The sequence below is a fragment of the Passer domesticus genome, chromosome 7 (genome assembly GCF_036417665.1).
Source record: "Passer domesticus isolate bPasDom1 chromosome 7, bPasDom1.hap1, whole genome shotgun sequence".
Lineage (NCBI taxonomy): Eukaryota > Metazoa > Chordata > Aves > Passeriformes > Passeridae > Passer > Passer domesticus.
The window spans coordinates 35937920-35963719 of NC_087480.1; the positions used below are offsets into that span (position 1 = coordinate 35937920).

At 52.3% G+C, this 25800-nt stretch overlaps 1 protein-coding gene across 3 annotated transcripts in view; it reads left to right on the top strand.

The window, feature by feature from the left end:
* Window positions 1-25800, top strand: part of ASTN1 (astrotactin 1) — a 60721-nt gene that overhangs the window by 29429 nt on the left and 5492 nt on the right. For 2 of the 3 annotated variants that reach the window (XM_064427717.1, XM_064427718.1), the window contains exons 9-23: window positions 5823-5897; window positions 6351-6488; window positions 6782-6932; window positions 7595-7761; window positions 7939-8133; window positions 8390-8517; window positions 11154-11258; window positions 11429-11617; window positions 14612-14880; window positions 15013-15146; window positions 15569-15720; window positions 16044-16179; window positions 16297-16397; window positions 16848-17031; window positions 21690-25364. In XM_064427717.1, coding sequence (XP_064283787.1) covers window positions 5823-5897; window positions 6351-6488; window positions 6782-6932; window positions 7595-7761; window positions 7939-8133; window positions 8390-8517; window positions 11154-11258; window positions 11429-11617; window positions 14612-14880; window positions 15013-15146; window positions 15569-15720; window positions 16044-16179; window positions 16297-16397; window positions 16848-17031; window positions 21690-21924 — 2359 coding nt within the window. In that variant the 3' untranslated portion in view covers window positions 21925-25364. Of the gene's footprint in view, window positions 1-5822; window positions 5898-6350; window positions 6489-6781; window positions 6933-7594; window positions 7762-7938; window positions 8134-8389; window positions 8518-11153; window positions 11259-11428; window positions 11618-14611; window positions 14881-15012; window positions 15147-15568; window positions 15721-16043; window positions 16180-16296; window positions 16398-16847; window positions 17032-21689; window positions 25365-25800 lie in introns of those variants that run through there. The other variant, XR_010366065.1, reaches the window with a different exon arrangement.

Consider the following 25800-nt stretch of genomic DNA (forward strand, 5'->3'; position numbering starts at 1 on the left):
GATGGGCTGGGGTGTGTGTGGGGTTTTTCCCCTGCCTGTGTTTAGGGCTGGAAGGAGCCCACAGCCACCCGTGGCCACAAATGGTTTTGGTGCCAGCCTCTGCCTCCATCAGAGCACTGTGTAGGGCCCAACACCTTGCAAAAATCAAATTGGCAAATAACTTTGTCCATTGAGGCTGGTAAAAAAAATGGATAAGCACTTTGCTTCCTGAGCCTCTGCTTTTCCTTTGCTCCTGGGTGTGGGTCTGCAGCTTCACACTTTTCTTCCATGCACAGTGCTCTTCTCCAGCTTTTTCCTGATTTAGCTGCTTCACTTTCTGAAGGCAAAGTGGAGAAAAAGATGCTGCTTTCAGGTAAATTGGGAAAAAATAGAGATGGTAACAAGCAGGAGAGAAGCCAGGGGCAAGAAAGAGCAATATATTCCTAAAGCCCCCTGGACCTGTTTGCATCTCCTGACCCAGCTTTGGTCTCAGCAATGCCCACCTGAAAGGTGCTCTGGACCTCCCCTGTTCCTCTGGGGGATTTGGGGCTGCTTTTTTAGACCTATCTCCAGCCTCAGACTTCCACAGGAGCCTTTTCTCTGCCTTTTCTCCTGCAACAGGATTCATACCTGGCCAGGGTATGTCTTGTCTTGTGTTTCTTCTTCTTCTATACCAGAGCTGGCTATGACAAAATATGTGCAGCATTTCCAAAATATTTTTCTGTTTGAGGCAGAGAAACCTGGCAGTTCTCTTTTTCCCCAAGGTGCAGCACAGCCCTACACCATGGTGGGGCTGTCAAAGTCCTTCTGTCCTCTGAGCTCTCAAGAAGGTTCCAATGCTGCATCTGGCACCATCCTTAGAAAACTCTCTCAAGCCTCTTGAAACTGGGGTCATTTTGTGTTTCTTCACAGAACTTGTCAGATTCTTGTTTCATAAAATGGTAGCAGCTGAAACCACACTTGACCATCCCTACCTGCAGCTTCCACTATTTTTAGGGGCTCTTGAAAGCATGTTCACACTAAGCATTGTGGTGCCGAGGGCAGCTTGGTGTTTAATGAGAGTTTTTTTTTTCCTTTTCTGCTGTCTGTTCCTGATGTCCAGGTGCTGCTTAGTGCAGCTCTGCCTGGAAGGGCTTGTGATGGTGGAGGTGCTTTTGCATGAACCTTTGGCCTCCACAAGGTCGTGACAGTGATGAAGTCTCTTTAGCCTGGGAGAACCATCTTGTCTGAGCCTGTTTACCTCAATAACTTGTAGCTGTAAGCTGGTATCTATGTTTTTTGGGGTAGGGGTTGAGTGCTGTGCTGTCTTTTCTTGGGCCCATCAGCTCACTCCCAGTTCCAGGCTCACCTGAAAGAGATGTCTGCAAATATTCTGCTTTCTCCCTCCATCTCAAGGTGAGATCAGCTGTGCCTGAAACATTTCTGACTAGTGTTTGTCCAACATGCTCTGAGCCCTCCAATATTGGAGTGATGTTCTGCTGCCACAGGTCAGTCCCCAGAGAAACCACGCTGGTGCTTGGTCAACAAAGCAGGATTTGCCAAATCCCTTGGCAAACGTGGGAGTGATGTGTTCTGCCTCTGACCTCTTCTGTTTTCCCTGGGTGGCCTTTTTATCTGAAAAATCATTTCAAGCCTTTGTTTTAGATAGTTTTGCCGATGGTTTGTTTTTATTTACAGTGATGACAAGTTGACTCGGTGTCTGTTCTCTCAGTAGCATCTAATTTTGCTCATGAAGGCGAGTTCATCTTTGTACTTTGTTGGTGATGGCAGTGAGAAGCTTTTTGTGTTGTGTGTATTTTGGGTACCAGACTGAGATCCACGCCTCCACACTGCATCTTTTACCCAACATGTCCAGACCCTAAATCTTCAGTTTTTCAAATACTCAGATCTTTCTGATCATGGATAGCAGATACATTTGATCAGCTGCTTTTTTTTATTTTTTTTTTTTTGGTGTGTGTGTGCTGCTCTTCGCCTGTTTTAAACAAATCTGTCTGGTGCTGTTTGTGTGCTCAAAGTCTGTCTCCCTGCTTTGATATGCATTGTTAATTAGCTGCTTTTCGACTCTTACTCTAATGTTCCCTGAGTAGGATGCAGTTTCTAGCAGTCTTACCAGCCAAGCTTCATCTTTGCTTTCTGCCGTTCTTTTGGTGGTATAACTTGGCCAAAAATCAAATCAGCACATTCTGTCTTTAGTTAACAAACTGTTACCTGCCTGCATTTGTACTTTTTTATTTCTGCTCGTGGCTTTCCCCTCCCCACAGTGCACTTTTCAGCCTCTCCCTTAGAGATTTAAGGTGCTCTGCATTTAAGGAGTCTTTTTCAATGTCCTCTTTCAACTTGTAATGAGGTTCACCGTGGCCTGGGGAGGTTTTAAGGCAGTTTAAGGTGATACGGTGAACATGGCAGGCTGGGTGCTCTCATCCTGCTGTAACTTTTGGGAAGCTGTCCCACCCCAGTCTTGCTCCCCACCCGCAGCCTTGCAGATGTTTTTCCCAGCACAGGACCCGAATTAGTGCTCACCCAGCTCCTCTCCCTATCCCTCCTCTTCTGCAAACAGATATCCCCATCCTGGCAGTGCACCTGGTCCTCTTATCCCATCCCCATCCCACAGAAGAGCGAGGGACACACTGGAGTGACAAATACAGCACTTTTCCTGCTTAAAGTCCTTATTTTTCTCTCTTCTTTTTCTCCCCGCACCCCTTTTTCTATCTTATTTTTCCCTTGCCTCTCTCCATCCCCTGCTGCGTGCCTGTGCTTTGCAAACTGAAGGACAGCCTGATAAAAGCTCCTGGTTCTTTCAGATGCTTTCACCAAAGCACCCATCCTCCTCCTCCCTCCTCATTCTCCTGGCAGATTTATGGGCAGCCTAGGGAGAAAGTGCCAGCATTAGCATTTTTAATGAGGAGCTGCTTGCAAGGGGTGGAGGGGAGGGATGGGCTGGGGAGGGGAGAGGCGTGGGCAGCTGAAACCCGAGTGGAGCTGTTGCCCAGCAGAGTGAAGCTGGGGAGGAGTTGCCGTGGGCATTGTCACTGGAGGTGGCACTGGATGCTCAGGGGGCACCTGCTCTGCTCTGCCATCAGGGCTTCTGCGCCTTCATGGGTGCCCACGTTGGGGTCCTGGGGTGCAGGTGCCGTGGGGATGCTCTGGGCTGTTCACCCTGGCATGGCCATCCTTGTTGGAAACCCTGAAAAGCACAGCAGGTCAGGGCACCAGAGGTGAAGTCACCTATTTCAGCGTGTACCAACCAACCACTTTCTCCTCCAGTGACATTTCAGTCACACTGCCCTGCAGCACCTTCTTGTGCTTTCTGCAGAGACCCTCTCCTGCAGCCCCTCCAGCCTCTTGGCAGCTCTCCTCAAACCATGGTTAGCTCATGGTGGTCACACCCTGCCAGCTCTGGGCTTATTCCTCGTCCCACCCATCTTGTCTGGAAGAGTTTTGCAGGCAGTGGGGACAAACTGGAGCACAGTTCTTGATGCTACCAGTCAGTCTGGCCTCCTCCCCTAGGGGCTGCAATTTGAGCATGGCCCTGTTGGGCTGGTTCAGAGCATCACCAGCAGTGCCAGGTTTGGAGGGCTTAGCAGGTGTTTCGTGAGCTTCCACTCAAGCCCAGATGTGGAGCCAAGTATCCAGATAATGGTCCATCTAGAAAAGGTGAGAGGCTTAAGATTGTCCTGGGGATCCACTGGCAGCACTTTGGCCTTGGGAACTTGCTGGCTGAGTGTGGGGAATTTGCTGGTTCTTAGGTGCCCTGGTAATTCCCCATTTTGTTGTTTCAGATGCCTACCTGAGTTCCAAGGCTTGCAAGAAGCTCAGAGCTGTCATTTCTGGCCCATTTAATCCGGCCTGATCAGCTGCAGAGCTGCTGGTCATTCCCACTTCTCTTTGTGACCTCTGAAGGCCATGCAACCCTGACTCTCCCTTGCCATGTAGGGATGTAGCTAAAGGCTGAACACTGCATTTAAGGGGCTTTTTTTGACCCCAAGCAAGGGAAAAGTGTGGCAGGCTGAGGAGATGCCACACATCTCCCTTCCTGGAGCACAGAAACCTCTTCCCTGGATCAAAGCCATCATCACTTTTTACAAGGGCATGTAGCATTAAGACCAGGGTAATGGGTTCAAACTGACAGAGGGCAGGTTTGATTAGATATTAGGATGAAATTCTTCCCTGTGAGGGTGGTGAGGCTGTGGCACAGGTTGCTCAGAGAAGCTGTGGCTGCCCCATCCTTGGAAGTGTTCAAGGCCAGGCTGGATGGGGCTTGGAGCAGCCTGAAACAGTGGAAGAGGGGTAGAATGAGATGATCTTTAAAGTTGCTTTCAACCCTGGCCATTCTGGGACTCTGTGATCACAGGAATTTTAGCCACATTTGGAAATTGCATCCTGGGTGGACACCACATGGCTTGGGTGCTGATTTCAATCTGCCAGGTGGGTCCAAATACACTGGCTCCATGTCCCGGGTGTGTTGTCATCCATGGGCTCCCACGTGTGCCACCAGGCAGAGGTCTGGCAGTCCCTGTGCACCTCCAGCACCTGCCCCAGCACTGAGCTCTGCTGCAAGCCAAGAGCAGCACTCCACAGCCACTTTTCCACCTGAGCTGATGGGGAACAATGCCTCGCTTCTGTACAGCCTCTGCCTTTGTTCCCGGCCTGATGTGCTCCTCAGAAGCAAGAATAAAACCCATCTGCAGGAGCACTGGAAGGTGGGGGAGTGAAGCATTCAAGGTGTTGGCGAGACACAAGGAGCACATCTCTTTCTGGATGAGGCTGACCTCATTGAAGGCAATCTGATTGTGGGCTGAATGTAATCCCCGGCTCCCAGCTGACCGGACAGGAAAACAGCATTGTGTCCCAGCAAAGGAATGCTGTAATCCTGCAGTCAGGATTTTTGTATTATTATTATTATTGTCCTTGCTGAAATAACTTCAGATTAGAAATTAAACTGCTTGTGCAGGAGAGCTGTAATTGCCTTGAGAGAAAATCCCTGCGCTTGTCACCGGCACCTGACACTCTTGACTCTGAATTTTAGCAGCAGTGATTCAGTGGGATAGAAAATCTCCTCTCCCCAGCTTTGAGCTCTTGCAAAGGGGATTTTGAGTTTTAGGGTTTGGAGCTGGGTTCATGTTGCCTGATTCAAGGCCCATCATGACTGGGTCTCTTGTCTGCCTCACTCTGCAAGTGGTGGTTCTGCCAGCAGGGCTGTGCTGCTGGGGGTTCATGTCCCAAAGGTGTCACGGCCATGGGTGTCCCACTGAAAGGCTCCAGCCTCCCAATCTTAGTGGCTCATCACTCATCACCCTGTGCTGTCTACAACAGCAGGGGTGGACCAGCTCTCCAGCTCCTGCTTGGCTCCACACTTCCACCTTGTCTTCCAGCCCACTTTGCAAAGCTCCCCCTCCTAGAACAGTGAAACACAAGGGTGGTAATAAGGCAGGTGCTGAAAATGGGGTCCCAGGCTTGATGTGCTACCTGGCAAAAGCCTCACAGAGAAAGGGTCCAGCTGTGCCTCGATTTTCTTTTTGCAATTCAATAGCTGTGATACAAATCCCTGAAACAGGACCAGGCAGGTAGTACCAAGCATGAAGGGATGTGGGGATGGTTGGAGTGCATCCAACCCCAAAATAACAGATGCAACACACCACTGGCCTATTGGCAGGGAGCTGGGATGAGAATCTGATGTTGTAGGGAGCCCAAAATTAAGATCTGAGGCTGTGTTACTGTGTTGTCCTGGCTACCCTCGGGGTCACCTACCCTAGGACCCTCCTGCATGTGAGCTGAGGGCTGAGCAGGGGAAGCATTTTGGGCTGTGAGCAGCTGGGTGTGATGCTCCTGGGGTTCTTTTCCAGGCCCTGGCCATACACCATCTTCCAGCGTGGCTTTGACTTGGTGCTGGGCGAGCAGCCTTCTGACAAGATTTTTCGGTAAGCAGTGAAGGCAACCTGCTCAGCACATTTTGGGGCTTAAATATGACTCAGGGCATGCAGGCAGCCCAGCTGGCAGGGCTGAGCACAGCTGTCCTGTGCCACCTCCTGGGGACATGTGAACATGGCTGGGAAGATCCCCCTGCAGCTTCATGTGGGTGCTGGTACCCAGCAATCAGTTCCTCCTCTCTGTCTGTGGTGAGGGTGAATTTTAGTCTCTGGAGGAGGGTTTCTATGGAAAATGGAAGTGCCTTTTTTTAAAGTTACATACAGTTTTTGGGAATCCTTGGGTGTATTTGGAGGAGCCACCCCGTTTTACCCTGCCCACACCTTAGTTTGGGCTGACATCCTTGCAGGATGAGCAGGGAGGCTCAAGGGCTTGGATATGGGTGGAGACAACCTTCCAGGGTCAGCTTTTCCCTCTGTGCCAGCCTTTGCTGCTCTCCCTGGCAGGTTCACCTACACCTTGGGGGAAGGCATGTGGCTGCCCCTGAGCAAGAGCTTCGTCATCCCACCAGCTGAGCTGGCCATCAACCCCTCAGCCAAGTGCAAGACTGACATGACGGTGATGGAGGATGCAGTGGAGGTCAGGTAGGTGCCATGGCAGGGTGAGGGGCAAACAGAGCTGGCATCCCCATCCCACGTTTTGCAGGTGGAGATTAGCATAGCCATTAACCTGCCCCTCTTTAGTCCTGCAAAGCCAAGCCTTTGGCAGTATTCCTCCTCATCTCAGTAGCTCCTGCATCCTTCTAAAAGCTTGGCTGCCATCCAGCTCACCGTCAGCCCGAGGGAAGCCTGAGCTCTGGAGAAACCCACGCAGCAGCCATGCATGCATCCACAACATCTCGTGGAAGCAGTGACACACCTCCTCTTCCTCCTGACAGGGAAGAGCTGATGACCTCGTCCTCCTTCGACAGCCTGGAGGTCCTTCTTGACTCCTTCGGCCCCGTCCGAGACTGCTCCCGGGACAACGGCGGCTGCAGCAAGAACTTCCGCTGCATCTCGGACCGCAAGCTGGACTCCACGGGCTGTGTGGTGGGTGACCCGGGGACCTGGCATCCCCCTGGTGTGAGCAAGGCCACAAAGGGAGTCCTTCCTCCCTTGCTGTCACTGCGGGGTGGATATTTTGAGGTTGATTTTGTAGCAGGAAGGTGTTTCTGGGCAGGTATCTCCTCTGTTGCTGGGCGCACACACACGAGGCAGTAAGAGTCCATCTGTTTGTTGGCTCTGTGGCAGGCTCCACATCACTCACGTGCGTGCCCTGTCACCACCACAGCTGCTCTGCCCCAAAACAGCAGGGCTGGGGTGCCCTGCTGCAGTGTCACCAGAGCTGGGCATTGGGGTGAAGAGGCTGTGAGCGTGGGGCACAAAGTGGGTGTGGAAAGGGCAGCGCCGCTTTGTCAGTCACTGGAGCTGGGTTGCTGGAGAGTGGGGTTGATACAAGCACCTTGCCTTGGTAGGGGATGGCTTGGGGGGCTCCCACCTCAGGGAATACACTCCTGAGGGCTGCAGAGAGGCTTTGGTGCAGGAGGAATATCTGCAGCTGTGGATGGTGCTGCTGTCCTTCCTGCAGCCCCTGAGCACTGCTCAGGCTGCAGTTTCTGGTGGAGAGCAATGCTGAAGCCCTGCCCTCCCCCTCAGCCCCAGAGACAGATGCCTTCCCATGTGTTTTCACCTCCTCCTTCCCCCACCCCCAGTGCCCCACGGGACTGAGCCCCATGAAGGACGGCACAGGCTGCTACGACCGGCACGTCGGCGTGGACTGCTCCGACGGCTTCAACGGGGGCTGCGAGCAGCTGTGCCTGCAGCAGATGGTCCCCCTGCCCGAAGACCCCCTGCTCTACAACATCCTCATGTTCTGTGGGTGAGTGACCCACCATCACCTCCTTGGCCATGGGGACACCCCCAGAGCTCTGCTGCTCATTGCTGCTGCCGCCCTGAGCTTCTCGGGTTGGGGTGGAGGGGGTCCCCTCTGTTCTTGTGCCTGTCCCCAGTGCTGGGGGGGCTGCAGCTGACAGCAGAGCCCGTGCTGGCTCCCCAGGTGCATCGAGGACTACAAGCTGGGCGGGGACGGGCGCTCGTGCCAGCTGATCTCAGAGTCGTGCCCCGAGGCGGGGGAGTGCGGCGAGCCCCGCGAGCTGCCCATGAACCAGACGCTCTTCGGGGAGCTCTTCTACGGCTACAACAACCACTCCAAGGAGGTGGCGCCAGGGCAGGTGCTCAAGGGCACATTCAGGTGAGTTGCAGACGTGGGGAGGGTCAGACCTCGCCATTCTCTCCAAGAGGAAGGCGTGGGAAGGAGCCTGGGGCTGGACTGTAGCAAACTGCCTGGTCCATCCATGGATCTGACACTTTCCATCAAGAGTAGACATCTTTTTGATGTGTTTTGGAGGAAATGAGAAGTGCCAGGTGTTTTTTGGGGATGGGTCACTTGCTGGCAGTCATTTCTGCTGTCCTCCAGCCTTGCTCTTCCCTCTGCAATTACCTTCCAGGCAGAACAACTTTGCCCGGGGCCTGGAGCAGCAGCTGCCGGATGGGCTGGTGGTGGCCACGGTGCCCCTGGAGAACCAGTGCCAGGAGGAGCTCTCTGACCCCACGCCTGACCCTGAGTTCCTCACTGGTGAGTGAGGCCAGCTGGATCCACGTCTCTCCCACTGAGGCAGCTGCCAGTGTGTCCAGCTTCAGCACCCTAAGCTCCCACAGGATATATCTGCTGGGGGATAGATCTAGCCTGGCTTTAGCACCCTGTGCTCAGCTGCTCAGAAAGGAACCAGCAGCTGAGGCTTGGTTCCTTTTTCCAGTAAGAGGAAGGCATTAGAAATGAAGGAAAGGCAAAGGCTGTAAATTAATTGTGGAGTGTAAAAGCTCAAGCATCCATCAAATATTTGGGGCATATGCAAAAGGATTTTTTTTTTTTTGAAGGCAAAAGCTTTTCCAACTACTTTTGATTTTTTTTGCTGATATAATGAGGCATTCAAACCCAGAGCCAACAAACCAAAGTGTTCTGGTTTGCCATACCACAGCATCATGGGCCATGAGTGATAGGTTATCATGGGTTCCTAGTCAGCCTTCAAGGATCTTCCTTTTTTCCAAGTTGCCAGTACTCATAAATAGCCTTCATTTCCTTGGTGTTTGTTATTGTTTATGGGAATAAATCACTTGGGACTCCATCTTCTTCATGGTGGAAAAAAACCATTCTTTATTCACATAACTCCTTTTTATACAGTTTTACAGACCTTGTGTGGGACCCCAATTGGTCAGTAGTTTTCTTGCCAATTACTTTTATTGGTTAGTAACAGGTTGTTATCCTGTATTGATTGGTAACTCAAACTCTTGGTGTCTATGTGCAGGGACAGTTGTTTGTTAAAGATAGTTTTAATTTTTCTATCTAACAGTGTAAAACCAGTTTATGCAGGTGCAAGTAATTTTTTAACCCAGGAATAGTTTGTTATGTTAACGAGCTGCTCACACCAGGATTGCTCTCACGTGGGAACTTGCAAAGTGCTGGCTTGACAAGGCCAGCCACTGATTCCAGGAGAGCAGGCCTGATTTTATGAAGCCTTTCTCTATGGTTTTTCTACCTTACTGCAACACTGTTGGCTGAAATGGCCCTGACATTGAGGAGCTACTAAGCACAGGATGTGGCTAGCAAGGTGTTTTTGTCTCATGGGAGACCTTGTGCATTCCCTTTGTCTGGCAGAGCTTCCAGGAGGATTTTGGGGAGCACCCATGGACTGTGTCCAGGGTGCTGGTTGCCCTGACAGGGTGCATGGCTGTGGAGGTGCCGGCAGATTCAGCAGGGAGGAGGGTGCTGCTGGGTCTTGGGGGGCTGAGCTTCCCCAAGAGAACAGGATGGGTGGGTCACTCTTGCTTCCCTAGGAACGCTCAGCCCTGCCCTAAGGTGCTGGAGGACACCTGCCTCCCAGTGGGGCTCTCCTGCCTGTCTCATGGTTACATGGATGTAAGGAAGGCACTGCCAGCACAGCCTCAGCATCACAGCAGTGTTAGTGGGACTGGGGTTTCACTGGCAGTGATGCTGGGGAGGTAAAAGCCAGTAAATGATCCTATTCATTTCCCACTGTCTGCTGCCTTTGTGGCTGATTTAGGGGAAAAAAGGAAAAGAAGTTAAATATTCTCTGCTTGTCAGAAGCTTGGATATCGCTGTGAATACACAGAGGCAGAGCTGCTGAGTAAGGAAGGGCTGTTTTTGCATAAACACTTTGCAGGGAAGAGCAGGGCTTTGAAGATGTCGGCAGCAGCCAGCACTGAAGAGAGAGGCGCTGAAGGCAAAGCATCTTATCCTGCTTATTCCCTGTCTTCAGGTCTTGTTACAGAGGGGGGGATGCCCACTGTTATCCTCCTGAACTCCTGCTGGGTGCCTGTTTGCAGCAGAGTTTGGTGTGACGTGCTGGCTGTGAAGCACTGGGGCTGCAAGGGAGGAGGTGGCCTGTCCCAGCTTCCTGCTGTGGCACTCTGGGGATGCTCTGGCCACCAAATTCAGAGCCATGAGCACCCTTCAGTTCCCTTGCTGGGGCTTTGTCTGAGGCTCTGTGGCCTCTCTGTCCCTCTGCTCACAGAAGCTGAGCTGCCTTGGCAGGAGTAAGTGGCCGCCCAGCCCAGGTCTCCATGAATTCCTGGCTTCTGTAACTCACAGCTAAGGGGCTGAAGAACGGGATGTCTTTGAAGAGAAGGACAAACCCTGGGTCCTCTTCAGCCCCAGCATTGCCATAATGTCCTGAGGGAACATTAGCATCAACAGGCAGTGATTTCCCTGTCCATCTGCTGCCCACTCAGCTCAGTCCCAGCCGAAGGGGACTCAGGGCCTCTCTGCCGGTCACACTCGGGCACAAGTGGCATGAAGGTGACAGTTCCCAGGCCTGCAAACAGCTCATTAAACAGCACAGCTCTCATTAGTGACATAATTAGCACACCTGGGCATGCCTTGGGAGTGGGCACTGGGAAGGAAGCAGGAGGAGGTGCAGGAGGAGGCTCATTATCTTCCAGCGCAGAGCCCCGGACGGCAGAATGAAACAAGCCTACGTGTTTTCCTTCAAAGCCATCGTTTTAATTGCTGGGGACCACCTGACCCCAGCTCTGAAAGCCTCCCTGGGGGCATGTGGTGTGTACAGAGCTCTCTTTGCTGACTTCTTCCCACCTTGCTGGCTGTGCTGCCCAAGGCAGGAGGGGCTGCAGCCACCCCCGTGGTGAGGTATTGCTCAGCAGTGGCACTGAGTGCCTGTGTCCTCTCTCTGGCAGGGATGGTGAATTTCAGCGAGGTGTCTGGGTACCCCCTCCTGCAGCACTGGAAGGTGCAGTCTGTCATGTACCACGTCCGGCTCAACCAGATGACCATCTCCCAGTGTGAGTGTGCAGGGACATGGACAGTAAGGGGAGAAAGGAGGGCAAGAGGTGACACAGCCTTCTGAAGCAGTGATGGGCTCAAAGGCTGGTTGTGCATTGTGAGTGTGTAGGGGGGTAGCAAGGGCTTGGTGGGCTCTGGAAACTCGGCATCTCCTGCATCTCCTTCCCAGCCTTCAGCAATGCACTCCACTCTCTGGATGGAGCCACCTCCCGTGGAGATTTTGTGGCGCTGCTGGACCAGTTTGGCAACCACTACATCCAAGAGGCAGTGTACGGCTTTGAGGAGTCCTGCTCCATCTGGTATCCCAACAGGCAGGTCCAGAGGCAGCTCTGGCTGGAGTATGAGGACATCAGCAAAGGTAGGAGCTTATCCTTGGGAAGGTTGCTCATAGCCACCCCGTGGGAGAGGGAAGCAGGGTTTGCTTTTGGCACTTTGGAAGGTGCCCAGCCTGTGTCAGGACCATGTCCCATGTCATTGTCTCACACCCTTTGAAGCCACCTGAAGGATTGCCATGGATTGCAGCAGGCACTGGTGCAAAAAGAAAGATCAATACCCACAGCCCCAGGGAAAGTGCACCAATCCCACTGAGCCATCCTGCCCCATTCTGGACTTCACTGTTGTCTTTAATCTTATCCTTTCCTTCCTTTTGTCCCTGCCATATCTACTCTCTTCCACTTGCATCCCGCAGCCAGACTTTTCTCTCTCCAGTGTGTTTCCTTCTCGTGGGGAGAATGTTTTTAATGCCAGGGAGCCAGTTAGGAGCTGGGAGGTTCATCATGGTGCACAGGGCATGTGGCAGTGCTGTGTCCCCTCCAGTGCCCTGGCTGCAGTGAGCTGTGATGGATGCCCTGTGGAAGAGGTTGTGCCCGCTTTGAATGGCAGCTTTACAAAAGCTGAGGCAGCCCGACTCCTGCCTGCTGCCATCTGTCCTCAGGTCTTGGCAGCTTGGTCTAGTGGAGGAGACTGGAATGAGATGGTCTTTATTGTCCCTCCCATTCCAAACTACTCTGTGATTCTGTGATCTCTTGTGCTGGCCTCAGCAAAGCTGCCTGTAGGAATTTTCCTGTCTATGCTGGGGATGGTGGGTTGCAGCATCCAGGCTTGGGCAGCAAACAAGAGCCAGCTCCCAAGCCTGGGCATGGGGGATGCTGAGCAGAGCTGCTGCTTTTCAGATGACCTTGGTTTGCTGCTGCTGCCCAGGAATTCCCAGGTGCAGGCAGTGTGAGCTTGGAGCTCACAGGCGCCACAACAGACACATCATTTCCATCATGAAGCTTCATAATTCTCAGTATTGGCACCAGCCTGTGGTGCTGCTCTTGCTATGTCCCAGCCACAGAGGTATTTATTATCTCCCCAGGGCTCTTGTGTAGGAAGGGCTTCTTTCAAAGCCTGAGTCTGGATCCTGTGGGCTCAGGTCTCCTGGAGCCTGGACTTCTGCATAAGCCCACCTGGGAAAGCACAGACCTGGTGCTGTTTGACTGCAGGCTGTCTCCAGATGTAGCACCTCCTGATTGCAAGTGCTTCTTTTTTTCTCCTGCAATTTCCTCCTCTTTGATTTTCGAGCTTGGAGGCTTTTCAGGTCTGGCAGCCTTTTTCCACCCACAGTATCACATTTAGGTTTCACTCTGGCACCTGCCACTTTCCTTCTTTTGCTTTTTGTTTGCAAACGTCAGGGGCTGGATATCGATTGAGAAATTGCAAGAGACAAATCATTCCCTGGCTCCTCTGCTTTTCCTCAGTGCCTACTAAGCTGCAATTCACAGCCAGCCTAAAGTGATCCATCTCCAGTTTCCTGGGGGAGCAGAGCAGCACCTTTCTATCCCAGGTTTTGTTTTTAGCAGCCTTGTTTTCTTTGCATGAGTGTCAAGGATGGGCTAGTGCTGGCCCATCATTTCTCCACAAATCCTTGCTGTAGGGGGATTTTTCTCTTGAATCATGGATGTGGTCCATGGTGGCTCCCCGCAGCAGCCAGCCCATACCAGGTCACCACTAACGATGGCTTGAGCCTGCCCCAGGGGTGAGGCTTTGCCTGGCTGTCCTTCAGCTTCCTCCAACCCCACCAACCATCTTCAATGGTCCCTCTAGGCCCCTCTTTCTTCTGTACAAATCCAGGGACATCCTTTGGCAGGGATTTTGTGTGAAAAGCAGTGTTTCCCTTCATGGCAGGGTGATGCTATCCAGGGCATAGCAGGGATTTTACAGATTTTACTTTTTTGACTTCTGTGCGAGGACTGTTCCTCTTGTGCCAAAATATTTCCTGCTATGTGGGGCCAGGAGGGCTTTTGCAGCAGAGTGGTCCTGCAGGGGTCTGTGTTGGGGAGTCAGTGTGATGTGAAGGTGCCCAGGCAGGTGCTCCAGGAGTCCCCAGCCACATGGAGGAGGCTCCCTCTTGTGGGGAACCTGCTGTAAGGATGGACTCACTCAGTCCAGGTGTAGGGATGGGGCTGGGTAAACTGAGGCACGGGGAGACCAGAGGACCTGCAGTTACAGGGGCCAGGGTGGGCTTTTTAGTCCTGATTCCTCCTCTGAAGACCAGTAAGTATTTAATCCCTACAGAGCAGAAGGATACAGGGGGCTCTTCGGAAGCACTGCTGCCGGGGTCGGCTGTCACTTGTCTCTGCCCCAGCACGGGAAAAGGTGGTTCTGGGCAGGCCGCGCTCCCAAAGAAGGAGTCTGGACTCTTGCTTTTAGGTCTTCAGTTGAGTTTATTATTTCTTATCTACAAAGTTTTTCTGTCTGTCCAGCCGAGGTCTGATCAGCAAGACAGCCAAGGGCACTCTCCCCCGCCCACGGGGCGGTTGTCTCTTTTATAGTGAAAACTACGTATTAGATATTTACCTTTAATTCCCAATACTTTTTGCCCTTGTTGGCAAGTGTACTTTCTCTATGAACCAATCCACATGTGCCAACATCATCCTGAACATGGATGCCAAGGAGAAGAAAGAAGAAGGACAGGGCACGCCCAAATTCCTCCATCTTGGGACTCCTGATCCATGCACAGAATTCTAGACCCCCCTGTACAACACATAAAACCCCCCTGTACAGTGCATTCTAACTTAAGTTCTAGCAAGTGAATATCATCCCCTCACCATTCAGACCTGAAATTCTCTCATCTCCTCACCTTCAGGTGTCATTTCTTTAAAAGGATCAAAGTCAAGCCACCAGGTACTTTTGGCAACATTCCAGGGCCTCCGAGCCCCCCAAGGGTTGTCTCGGTAGCTCTGGACATCCGGAGTGATGTACTGAGTTCCCACACACTGCCTCTCTCCTGGGTGGAAAACAGAACTCTGGCCCCCTCCATTACCAATGCCTTGGAGCCCACCCTGTGTCACTTTTCCCCCCCTTTCCCCAGGCAACTCCCCCTCGGATGAGTCAGAGGAGCGGGAGCGGGACCCCAAGGTGCTGACGTTCCCCGAGTACATCGCCAGCCTCTCAGAGTCCGGCACCAAGCGCGTGGCAGCCGGCGTCCGGATGGAGTGCCAGAGCCGCGGGCGCTGCCCCTCGTCCTGCCCGCTCTGCCACGTCACCTCCAGCCCCGACGTGCCAGCCGAGCCCATCCTGCTGGAGGTCACCAAAGCAGCCCCTCTCTACGAGCTGGTCACCAACAACCAGACGCAGCGGGTGAGGAGCCGCGCGCTGGGGGCGGCGGCGCGGGCAGGACTGCGCTGAACCCTCCAGGGGATGGATGAACGCTGGCACAAGTGGTGGCTCACCCGGGGTGGGAGCTCACCTGCCCCTTCTCCTCTCTCCCAGCTGCTGCAGGAGGCCACCATGAGCTTGCTGTGGTGCTCGGGCAGCGGGGATGTCATCGAGGACTGGTGCCGCTGCGACTCGAGTGCCTTCGGGGCTGACGGGCTGCCCACCTGTGCACCTCTCCCACACCCAGTGTAGGTGCCCAGCCTGGATATTTGGTGTGACGGGGCTGTGAAGAGGTGGTGACAGCCAGCAGTGAGGTGGTGGGGCTGTGTGCCTTTGTGGGACATGTTTGCAAACTGATGGGTGACCGGGAAATTGAAAGTACAGGGTTGCAGTGTCTCTGCTGAGTTCAGCTGAGGATTGCGGTGTGGATGCATCCTGGTAAAGCAACCCTAGGGAATGAGTCCTTTGGACCAGTTAAGGATTGCGGTGCTGGTTGTGGATCCATCCTGGTAAAGCAACCCTAGGGAATGAGTCCTTTGGACCGACGTGCCCAGAACCAAGAGGGGAAAGGGAGGGGGAGTAATTTCTCTCCTGAGGTTGCTGTCTCCCGTGAGTTAATGGCTTTGAATCCCTTTTTTTGTGAGAAAGTAATGCAAAAATTGTCCCCCAGCCTGCGTCTCTCCACTGTCCATGAGCCCAGCAGCACACTGGTGGTACTGGAGTGGGGCCACTCGGAGCCCCCCATTGGGGTGCAGATTGTGGACTACCTCCTCCGTCAAGAGAAAGTCACCGACAGAATGGACCACTCCAAGGTGGAGACAGGTGAGTGGGGACTGCCCTGGTTCTCTAGGGAGAGTGGGATGGAGATGTTAGAAGAGAGCCTCTGTTTTTGCAAGGGGATGCTGCAAAAAATCAAATATCCTGTGGAAGAGAGAGTAGCCTTTCTCCTGCCCACCATGCTGCAGAAAGGGGCAGTTCCTTACCATAGGGATCAACTTTTCTGGAAGAGCAGTGGGTCCAACTTTACATCTACTTCCTGTGTTAGCCTTGTTCCCCCTTGGCAGTGTGGCAGCAGGCCCAGGCTCTCCACAGTCCCAGGGACACCTGTGCCATCACCAGTGGCACATCCTCCCCTCTCTCCCTAGAGACAGTGCTGAGCTTTGTGGATGACATCATCTCTGGTGCCAAGTCCCCCTGTGCCATGCCAGCCCAAGTGCCTGACAGACTCTCCTCCACCATCTCCCTCATCATCCGCTGCCTGGAGCCCGACACCACCTACATGTGAGTGCCCTGTGCCATGCCCGTGGCACTGCTGGCATCCTGGTCCTGTTTGCTGCTGCCTGTAGTTCCATGTGGCCTTGGGAGCCCAGAGCTTTGTTTCTTCCCCTCCTCATCCAGGTTCACTCTCTGGGGAGTTGACAACACAGGAAGGCGTTCCAGGTCAAGTGATGTGACAGTCAAGACGCCCTGCCCTGTGGTGGATGATGTGAAGGCTCAAGGTGAGATGGAGGGACTGTGATGCTCGGGACAGGAGGGAGTTCCCCCTTCCAGCATGTTCCTGTACATGTCTCATGTCCTGGCTGTGACATCTCCTTCACCCAGAGTGGCCCAGGAGCTGCCACGTGGTGTGGAGGGCTGAGATGGGGGGCTGCAGGGGGCACATGTCCTCCATGAAAACAAAAGTGAATAAATGGTGTTTCACTAATGCTACCTGATGGCATCACCCATTTCTTTTCTTAATTAGACCAAACTGTGGGAAGCTAACCTGGACTGAGTCCAGGGAATGCCATCTAGTCTGTTGTGACCTTGTCCTGATGTGATGTAAATCATAACTCGGTGGACAAATCTTGGTTCTGGTCCTGGCTTTCCTAGAACTGAGCTTCAGCCCTGGCATGCTTTATTCCTGCCTTTCCTTGCACCCCACTAACTCCCCCTGTCCTTTTGCTCAGAAATAGCAGACAAGATCTACAACCTCTTCAATGGCTACACGAGTGGCAAGGAGCAGCAGACAGCCTACAACACCCTGCTGGACCTGGGCTCCCCCAGCCTCCACCGAGTCCTCTACCACTACAACCAGCACTACGAGAGCTTTGGGGAGTTCACCTGGCGCTGTGAGGATGAGCTGGGGCCCAGGTAGGCTCGGGAGCTGAGCTGGCTGAGCAGGCAGGCCTGCCCACCAGCCCCTCATGGATAGTGGTCACCAGGAAGGCATCTCTTCAGCAAATCTCATTGTGTGATGATAGACCTCAGAGTGTCACAGTGGGGTTTCTATTTTGCTGGATGCTGTGCATGTGGAAGGACCCTTAACACAGCACAAGGTGGAAAGTGGTTGACTCCTGTCAGCCCAACACTGCTGTCCATCCCATCAGCCCTGTTCTGTCTCTGGAGTCTGGCCTGACATGTTCATGCTAGGCAGAGTGACAAACAAATGTGATTCTCTTTTTTCCTTCTCAGCTGATGCTACAGGTAAAAAGGCAGAAGGTCTTGGAAAAATAACACACCTTTGAGGGATGGAGATTGGATTCTGCTTCTGCCTTTTCCTGAGCTTTGGCTCGAGCTGAATGCACCTCTGTGTGCTGAACTCTGTCAGCTTGTGGTCCCCAGCAGGCAGAGGACTGATTTAGGTCTGAATTGTGCATTTCCTCACTTTTGATCCACACCTGTGGTTGTGTGGGGGTGACATGATACAAGTCTTTTTGGTGCCACAGCAGGTTTTGGAGGAGGTTCTCCAGAGCTCTTTGTGTCTAAAATAGTCTCTTTGTGCCTGAGGAAGCACCATGTCTTCTCCTCAGGCTTCTTCAGGTCACTGAAGCCCCTCCAGCTGCCTGAGAATGTCCCAGGCTTGTGGAGGTAGCCAGATGTTCCCTTCTCCCCATGTCCTTCAGTCTGCATGGTTTCCCAGTAATGTAAATGTTTCCAGTCAGTTTAGCAAGCTGGGCTGAGAGATTGCGTGTGCTGCAGTGGTGTTTCACAGCATCTGGCCTCCAAACAGCCAGGGCTGTGACCTCATCTGGAAATCAGGGTTACTTTCAAATGTACATCAGCAAGAGTTCCCATGTATGGAATTCATGGCCTCTGCCTTACACCTCCTCGTGCTGGTCTCACCACTGTCTGTCTTCCAGCCCTGCTTCTCCAGGGGATCACTTGTGTACTTCTAGCAGAGGATAGAGATTCTCCATGTACATTCTGTGTCCTCCAAACCTCTGCTAGGCAGTCAGAGACACTCAGCAAGTAGCTTGTGCCTATCTTGCACTCGGTGCATTGGACTTGTCTCCTGGCACAGCTTTGGTGGGAAGCTCTGAGGACGCTGTCCATGCCCTGGAGTGGAGGTGGGGTCTCCTCTTTTCCCTTTTCCCATTTATGTCCTAAGAAATGTGCACTATTTGAGGCGCAACTACAAAGCTCAGGAGCAACGTTGCAGCACATGGAGTCTTTTTAGGGCAGAGGCTCCCAGCTGCTCCTCTGCCCAGGGTTGCCTCATTCCCCCACACCGAGGGGGATCAGCAGGCTTGGACTTTAGTCTCACCTTTGTCTTGATCCCAGCTGCGGTGATGCCGCTCTGTCTCCGTTTCCAGATGTAAAATCCAGCCCCGGTTTGCACAGATCATCTGACATCTGTTGTGGTGATTTGCATGAGGAGCACATAAAATTCCTTTCGTGACAGACTGGAGTCGTCACAGAGCCGCTGCCATTTCCTAGGCTGGTGTGGCCACTGCTGCTCCCTGCCCCAGTGAGGGCCAGCCAGAGCACGGCGTGGAAGCCGCCTCCTGGAGCCCCACGAGGCAGAGGCATTGCCATGGAGCAGCCAGAAATGCCACTGAATTACCCAAATGATGCCATTTTCTGTGTGAACCTACGAGCCAGAGGGTTAATTGCACCCTCTGGAAACGCTGGAGCGCTCAGGATGGGATGACGCAAGTTGCTGATGAAGTGTTTGCAGCTCGCGCTCCTTGGAAAGAGGCATTTAGGCAGCTGCAGCGGGCTCTGGTGATGACAAATCTTGGAAAGCAGACCTCCTGTTTGATCGTCTGCGAGGGCGAAGCACCCAGACTGGTGGTGACAGGACAAATCACTTGCAGATGACATTATTTAGCCAGCAGACAGTGTTTGTTTGACTGTTACTGATGCTCCTTTGAAGTCGTGGATGTGGACCCACGCGACTGACTCTACCACGTCGTTCCTCCTCCACACGCCCAGGGCACCTCCTTCTCTGCTCATTTGTGGCACACTCAGCTCCCTTCTTGGCAGCGCTGGCTGCTGGACCAAAGAAGCACAGCTTGTTGTGAGTGCACAGATAACTTGTCTGAGGCTGCAAAAGCAAGTCGCTCCCTCACGGTCCAAGAAGGGCTGCAGAGAGTCCTGGTCTTTGCATAAAGAAAGGAAATGGAGAAAAAAGCAAGCAGTAAGTGCAAGTTGGATTTGTTGCAAAGCCTAGTGAAGTCTGGTGGGGCCTATGGGCTTTTAATGAAAATCTGTGGGATCATATCAGGCATTCCTGGAAGGAAGAGAGGCACTTGTGGCACCTCGCTTAGGTGTCAGATGCAGAGACCAAGACAAGTGAGAGCTTGGCTATTTTCTCATCTCCAGAGCCAACACCATGTTAACCACCTTTTCCTCTCTGGCATGCCCTGGACGTGAGCTCTGGAGTGGCACTTGTCATGTGGCTGCAGAGCTGGACAACCTTTCAGTGGCTCCGGGTTGGGCCCTTGGAGCTGCAGTCACATCCAAGGTTTTCTCTCCAGGAAAGCCAGGGTTGGCTCTGACTGGACTTGGGGTAAATTAATTTCTCTTCAAGCAGCTCTCCCATGGTGTGCCAGGTCTGGAGGGAGGTGTGGAGAGCAGTGGATGTTCCTTCATGGTTGGTACACACATCCTGGAGCTGTCAAACCAGCCCACCCTGCTTACCCTGAGTAAGAATGTGATTTTTTTTCCTTCAGAATCATGATTTGTGATTGCTGCCTGTTCTGGGCTGAGCAGATGCTGAGTTAAAGCTAGTGAGGGGCTGTATCTTCTTTTCCCTGACTATTCTAACCTACCAACTGACCTTGTAGCTGAGTAGGAAACTTATCTCAGCTCATCAGACACATAAACTTTGGTCTGGGTTTCCAAGCACATGAGATACCTTCAAGATGCTTCATTTGAATCCATTGCCTCCACTGTGGCCACATTCCCTGGAGATCACCCAAAGTGTGAGACAAATTTAAGATGAACACAATGTGTTTTATCTGTACAAACCGATTTTCCTGATAAAAACATCAGAAGTTTAACATTAGAAGTGCAATTTTAAGAGGGCAAATTTGAAAAGAAGAGAACACAACTTAGATCATGTTTGGCCATGAGCCTCTGTGCTCTTGTGATTTAGCACTTCCTCACTATCAGGACAAGCCTGCACTGAGGCTGTGATGCCCTGGGTGTGCTGGATGTCTCTTGCAGAAGATGGATTCCTCCTGGACCTCCTCTGCCTCTGTTGCCTGACCTTCTCTGAAGGCTTCCTTGGCTGGGTTGTGGCTCTTTACAAGTTGCTGCTGCAGTGACTTGCCTTTCCTCGTCTTGTTCTCCACAGCTGAAGATGCAAAATGCACATGCAAAGAACCAGGGAGCTCTGCCACATCCCCTGCTCTCTCAGAGCTTTTTGGATGGTGTAGCCCCAGTGTATCCCTTCTGGTTTGCACGGTGTCCTGTAGGACACATTTCCAAAGCTGTTACTAAATATTGAGAGTTGCGTAGCAGGAGTGTCATTCACTGTACTTATATCTTGTGACATTGAATTCTGTGTGGATCATATTTTTTTTCTCACCTTCAACCTTCCATACAGATCCTCACAAACCAGACATGACATTCTGGTTTGGATTTTTTTTTCTTAAATCTCCCTCCTCCTCAGTGGTATCTTGGCTTGCTGCTGGCAATGCTGTGCATTTCTGGCACTGGAGAAGTTGAGGATGCCCCATTTCTGGAAATGTTCAAGGTCAGGTTGGGACTTGGAGCAACTTGATCAAGTGGAAGATGTCCCTGCCATGGGATGGGGAGTGGAACAAAATTATCTTTAAGGTGTCTTCCAACCCAACCATTTTGTGATTCCTCCACCAATGACCAGCATAGCTCCTGAATATGCAGCACATACACTAAATGGAGAGGACACACATGGTGACACTGTTCTGGGCTGGCCATATATGTCATGCCTGACACTTCTTAGCTTTTATCCCCACTGCCTCCAGTGCTGTTGGCTCTGTTTCCCATCCTGTAATGTTTGGGGTCCAGTAGCTGCAATGGTGAGTGGAGGTTCCACTTGAGTCCTTGGTGCTGTCCACTCCAGGGGCTGCTGGGGGTTTCACAGCTACACCTGTGACTGTCTCCTTAATAAACTCTCAGCAGCCCTGGCCTTGTGGTGTGAGTGGTACAGGGTGGAAGAAGAAGAAGAGGGGACAGGACAGAGAAGTGTGAGTCCCAAGACCAGTGCAGCAGGTCCAGCACTGCCATGGTGACATGGGCATCTCTGCCCTGGGTAGGGGCTGTTCTCACATGGATTTAGCTTGCAGTGCTGCCTTGGGAATGGTGTGTCCCCACAGCCCAGCCATCCCTCCTTATCCTGGCAGCTCCTCACAGCTGCTCTTGCATTATCTCTTCTCCCTCAAGGAGCTCCCATGCTGTCCTTAACTGTCTTTACTTTTCTCTCCTCATACATTCCTCCCGCCCTTCCCGCTATCCTCTCCGTGGTGTCTCCATCACTCCCGCCCCCCTCACTGTCCATCTGGCATCTCCCTGGCATCTCCCCTTGCCCGCCCTCGCTGCAGGAAGGCCGGCCTCATCCTCTCGCAGCTGGGGGACCTCAGCAGCTGGTGCAATGGCCTCCTGCAGGAGCCCAAGATCAGCCTGCAGCGCTCGTCCCTCAAGTACCTCGCGTGCCGCTACAGCGAGATCAAGCCCTATGGGCTCGACTGGTCGGAGCTCAGCCGCGACCTCAGGAAGACGTGCGAGGAGCAGACGCTGAGTGTCCTTTACAATGACTATGGTGACAAGGACTACTGAGGGGTCTGGGCACCTGCTCTCAGGCTGGCCTTCCCATGGGCGTTTCTGAGGGTTTTACACACAGACCCATGGAGGGGGAGGGTGTCACTGATGTTTCTGGAGGCGAGGATTTGGACTGGGGAGAAAAACCGGCTGCTCTGCGCAGGACTGACTCAGTATTAGTTTCTTCTTCAACTTGGCCAAAAGCCTTTCTAGTTAGAAGTCTTGTGGGACCCAGTTTTCTTGGTTTTGTTTTATTCATTTTGCCAAGAGGTTCCTCAGCATTGGTGGAGAAGGCAGGCTGGGAGGGCACAGCCCTCTTCTCCTGCCCCATCCCTGCCCTGGCTGTGGGGACTGTCTACAAAGGTGGGTGACACCCGTCGTGGGAGAAACATGGTGACACAGCCAGAATGGGAGAGCAGGTGATGCAGGCAAAAATGGAGGCAGGGCATGCAGGTCAGGTTGAGATGCTTATGGTTATGGCTCAGCTAATCAGCCACTGGGTGGCCAGTAGGGTTGGGATGGGGTTTTTTGCAATTGTAAAGCAGGAGGTCTGGGTGAGACCTGAGAGAGCAATGGTGCTGTTGATGGGCAGAGCTGGCGTGGTGTCATCATCTGGGGCGAAGAGGAAGGGCATTGTGACCCAATCTCCTCAGGTACTTCTGCCATGGTCGAAACCCACATGTGCTCCAAGATGCAGAGTCCTGCAGAACAAAAGCAGCTTGGCCTCAGGGCCAGTGGTCAGCTGGACATCGTGAGCTTTCTTCTTGAGGGACCACATTCCTTGGAAATCAACTTTTAAATCCTTTCTATTATATATTTTTTTTTTTTTACCCACTGTAATAAAAACTTAGAAGCAACATCAAGCTGCTGCTGAGGAGAACTCAGCTGGGAGAGCAGCAGCCAGATGACACAGACAAGAAGTTCTGCAGCAGACACTTGCAGTGTCCTATAGCCCAGGCTCTGCGTGGTGAGGGATGCAAGATACCCCAGTGCCATGATGCAGGATGGTCCTGAAGGTTCTGATCCCACAGAGGGCATGGAGGACAGGCTTCTGGGGTGCTGCTTGCCCGTGTTCAGGCTCACATCTGCCTCTTCCTCTGGTAAATTTTTTTTTTTAAGCTAGAGAGCTGGGGTTGTACTGGGACACTGGGTTTGGTTCGGAGTAAACGATTCTCCAAATCCCTGTCACTGCTGATGATGTTGGAGGCAGAAAACAGGTTCCTTTTAGCTTCAGCTTCCTGCCTGGTTTGCAGAGGAGGCACCTCTGGACTTGCCAGCTGTGCACCTTTGATCTAGACAAGACCAGAGCCTTACAGTGGGATTTTTACGATGCCTCCAGAGAGAAATTTCCTTTTCATTTTTTTCAGTCTTGGCAGGAACAGTCTTCAGCCTGTCTCATATGATTTTCTGCCTCATTCCTCCTCCTACCTGCCAAGGACATGGCTTGAATATTTGTGTGGTGCTGAGAGGGAGGAGGCTGTGCTCTGCACCCCATCACTGCCGACAGCACTGCAGCACCAAATTTCCTCAACAGCAGCTCAGTGTCTTCCTTCAGGACCACACAGTGCTGTGCTCTTTCCTTCTTGTGGGCAGACATCTCTCCAGGGGCAGCTGGCCTGGGCTGGGGAGCTGCTGGGAGCAGCCACCATCAGTCAGCATGACCTGGGCATCCCTGTGTCATTGCTGTAATATGTGTCTAGCAGGGGTTGTCAAACAAACATTTGATCTGTGCAAGAAGGAAGTCTCCTGGATCCTTTTGGCTTTTTCTTATGTGTTTGTCCTTATATTTTGATGTGCCTGATGCTGCCAAGGGCTTGGGGCTCAGAGTGAGACCAGTGCCACGTCCATGCACAGGTATAGATGGGCAGGTGATCTGTACTGAGTCATCACTCCTTTTTCTTTCAGTGAGACTCGTGGCCAAAACACTTCTGTTTATCCTTTTGCTTATCCCAGCAGATGCTGAGACAACTTTTAACTTTCAGCCAGGCAGCCATCCAGCCATGGGCAAAGGGCACCTCTGCTCCGCGCCTCGAAGGGATGTTTGAAGCAAGGCTGCTCTGGCCCAGACAGCAGCTGGTTTCTCGCCAAGTAATACCGTGTACATGGCCTTTATGTGAAATGCAGACTGTTTTCCTTTGGGTAGCAGACTCCTCTCTTTTATTGCTTACTAGGTGCAGCAGCAAGGACAGGAGCAGTGCTGTCTGCCAGCCACTCGCTGTGACACTGCCAGGAAAACCCTGGACACCCCATGCATTCACACCTGCCTAGGTTACTTTTTCATCTGGCCCCAAGATTTACGCTGAGGCTCTGCAGATATTTCTGTTCTGCTTCTGTGCTGACACTTCAAAACCCTTGCATGGGCAACCAAAGCCCTGCAGCATCATCAGCCAGCTGGGCCAGGCTCTGCTCCCTGAGTCCTGGCTTCTCCATGGGCTGGGCTCTGGAGAGTGAGGGGAAAGCCACCCTCCTTTGGGGTGCTTTGGCAGCACCCTTGCACAGCTGGGTGACAGACTGTACTGGCAGCCTGGCACATCTGTGGGGCCATTTTCACAGTGACCCTGGCTTTGTGAGGGCTTCCTTCTTGGTTTCCTCACTCTAGCTTTGCAAGTCAGAACCTTGCCCAAGCTTGGGTTTTCTTGCCCAAGTCTCTCAGCTCCCACAGGAGTCCATCTCAGACACGTGCCAGCAGCCACCATGGGGTACCAGAGCAATCCAGCATGGGGGCTGTCCCATGGCCTTGGTGAGATGTGCTGTGTGGGGCTTGCTCACCCAAAACAGGCGTGCCCTGCTCTAGTGGAAGGTGTCCCTGTCCCTGGCAGCAGGGTTGGTACCAAATGCTCATTAAGGTCCCTCCCAACCTAAACCTTTCTGTGTCTCTGTGGTTCCCTGCAGAGCTGACACCATCCACTTCTGCTGCAGGGTCCTGCTGTTGGGCCTGCACAATATTTTCTCTCTCGGACTCCTGATTCTTCCCAAGCTGCCAGCAACAGGAGAACTGCTTTCCAACCATTTCTGCAACCTCCTTCACCCCCCCTGCCCTTTCTTTTTGTTTTATTTCTGAATTAATGAGCAATCATTCACCTGAGATGAACCTCTGGGTCGTTAACTTTTCTTTGCTGCGTCCGTACCCCTGTAATAGCATTACTACCTTTTCCTTGTCGTGGAGTTATTTAACATATAAAACAGTTTGGTCCTTTTCTTTACAAAGATGGCTACAATTCATGTTCCTTGATGTTCTATTAAAACTCTAATGTGACGTTTTACTACTGTAGATTGAAAGTAGGGTGCTTTAGGGTGAGATAGCCACGTGGCAAAAAATACAAAACCCTTCTGGATTACTTTAAAAAAAAAAAAGAATAAAAATGAAAGGTTTTAAACAACAGCAACAAAAATCATTGTACCACTATGTAAAACTCCAGATGATAATTTAACTGACTATTAAACGGAGCTGTTAGTAATCCCTGGCTCTGGCAAACCGGAGTGTTTGTTTATAGATTTGGTCCAGTTGATGTCATCTTTGGTTGCAGATGAAACACTCTCAGCCTTTGAACTCGGGTGAGTCTTCACACAAGTTTAGCATTATCCTGTCTGCCCACTGGGTTAGCCAAGTCCCAAACCACTCAGCACACACAGATGGAGCTGTGTCCTGAGCCTCGTCCTGCCACCTGCTCTGCTGGATCTGGGAAGGTAAAGATGTCTCCAGTCATCCCTTTTTGGGGGAAAACTGCATTTACACATCCTTGGCAAGGGTCTCTCGGCCCTTGATTTGCAAACCTCCACAGAGGCTGGGAACTTGGAAGCAGAGTCAAAAAAAGCCTTTTTTTTGTATATGAGGTGGATTTTACCCACCTTTTAGCCGTTCTTTTGGTGCTGTCTGGTGATCAAACACCTCTG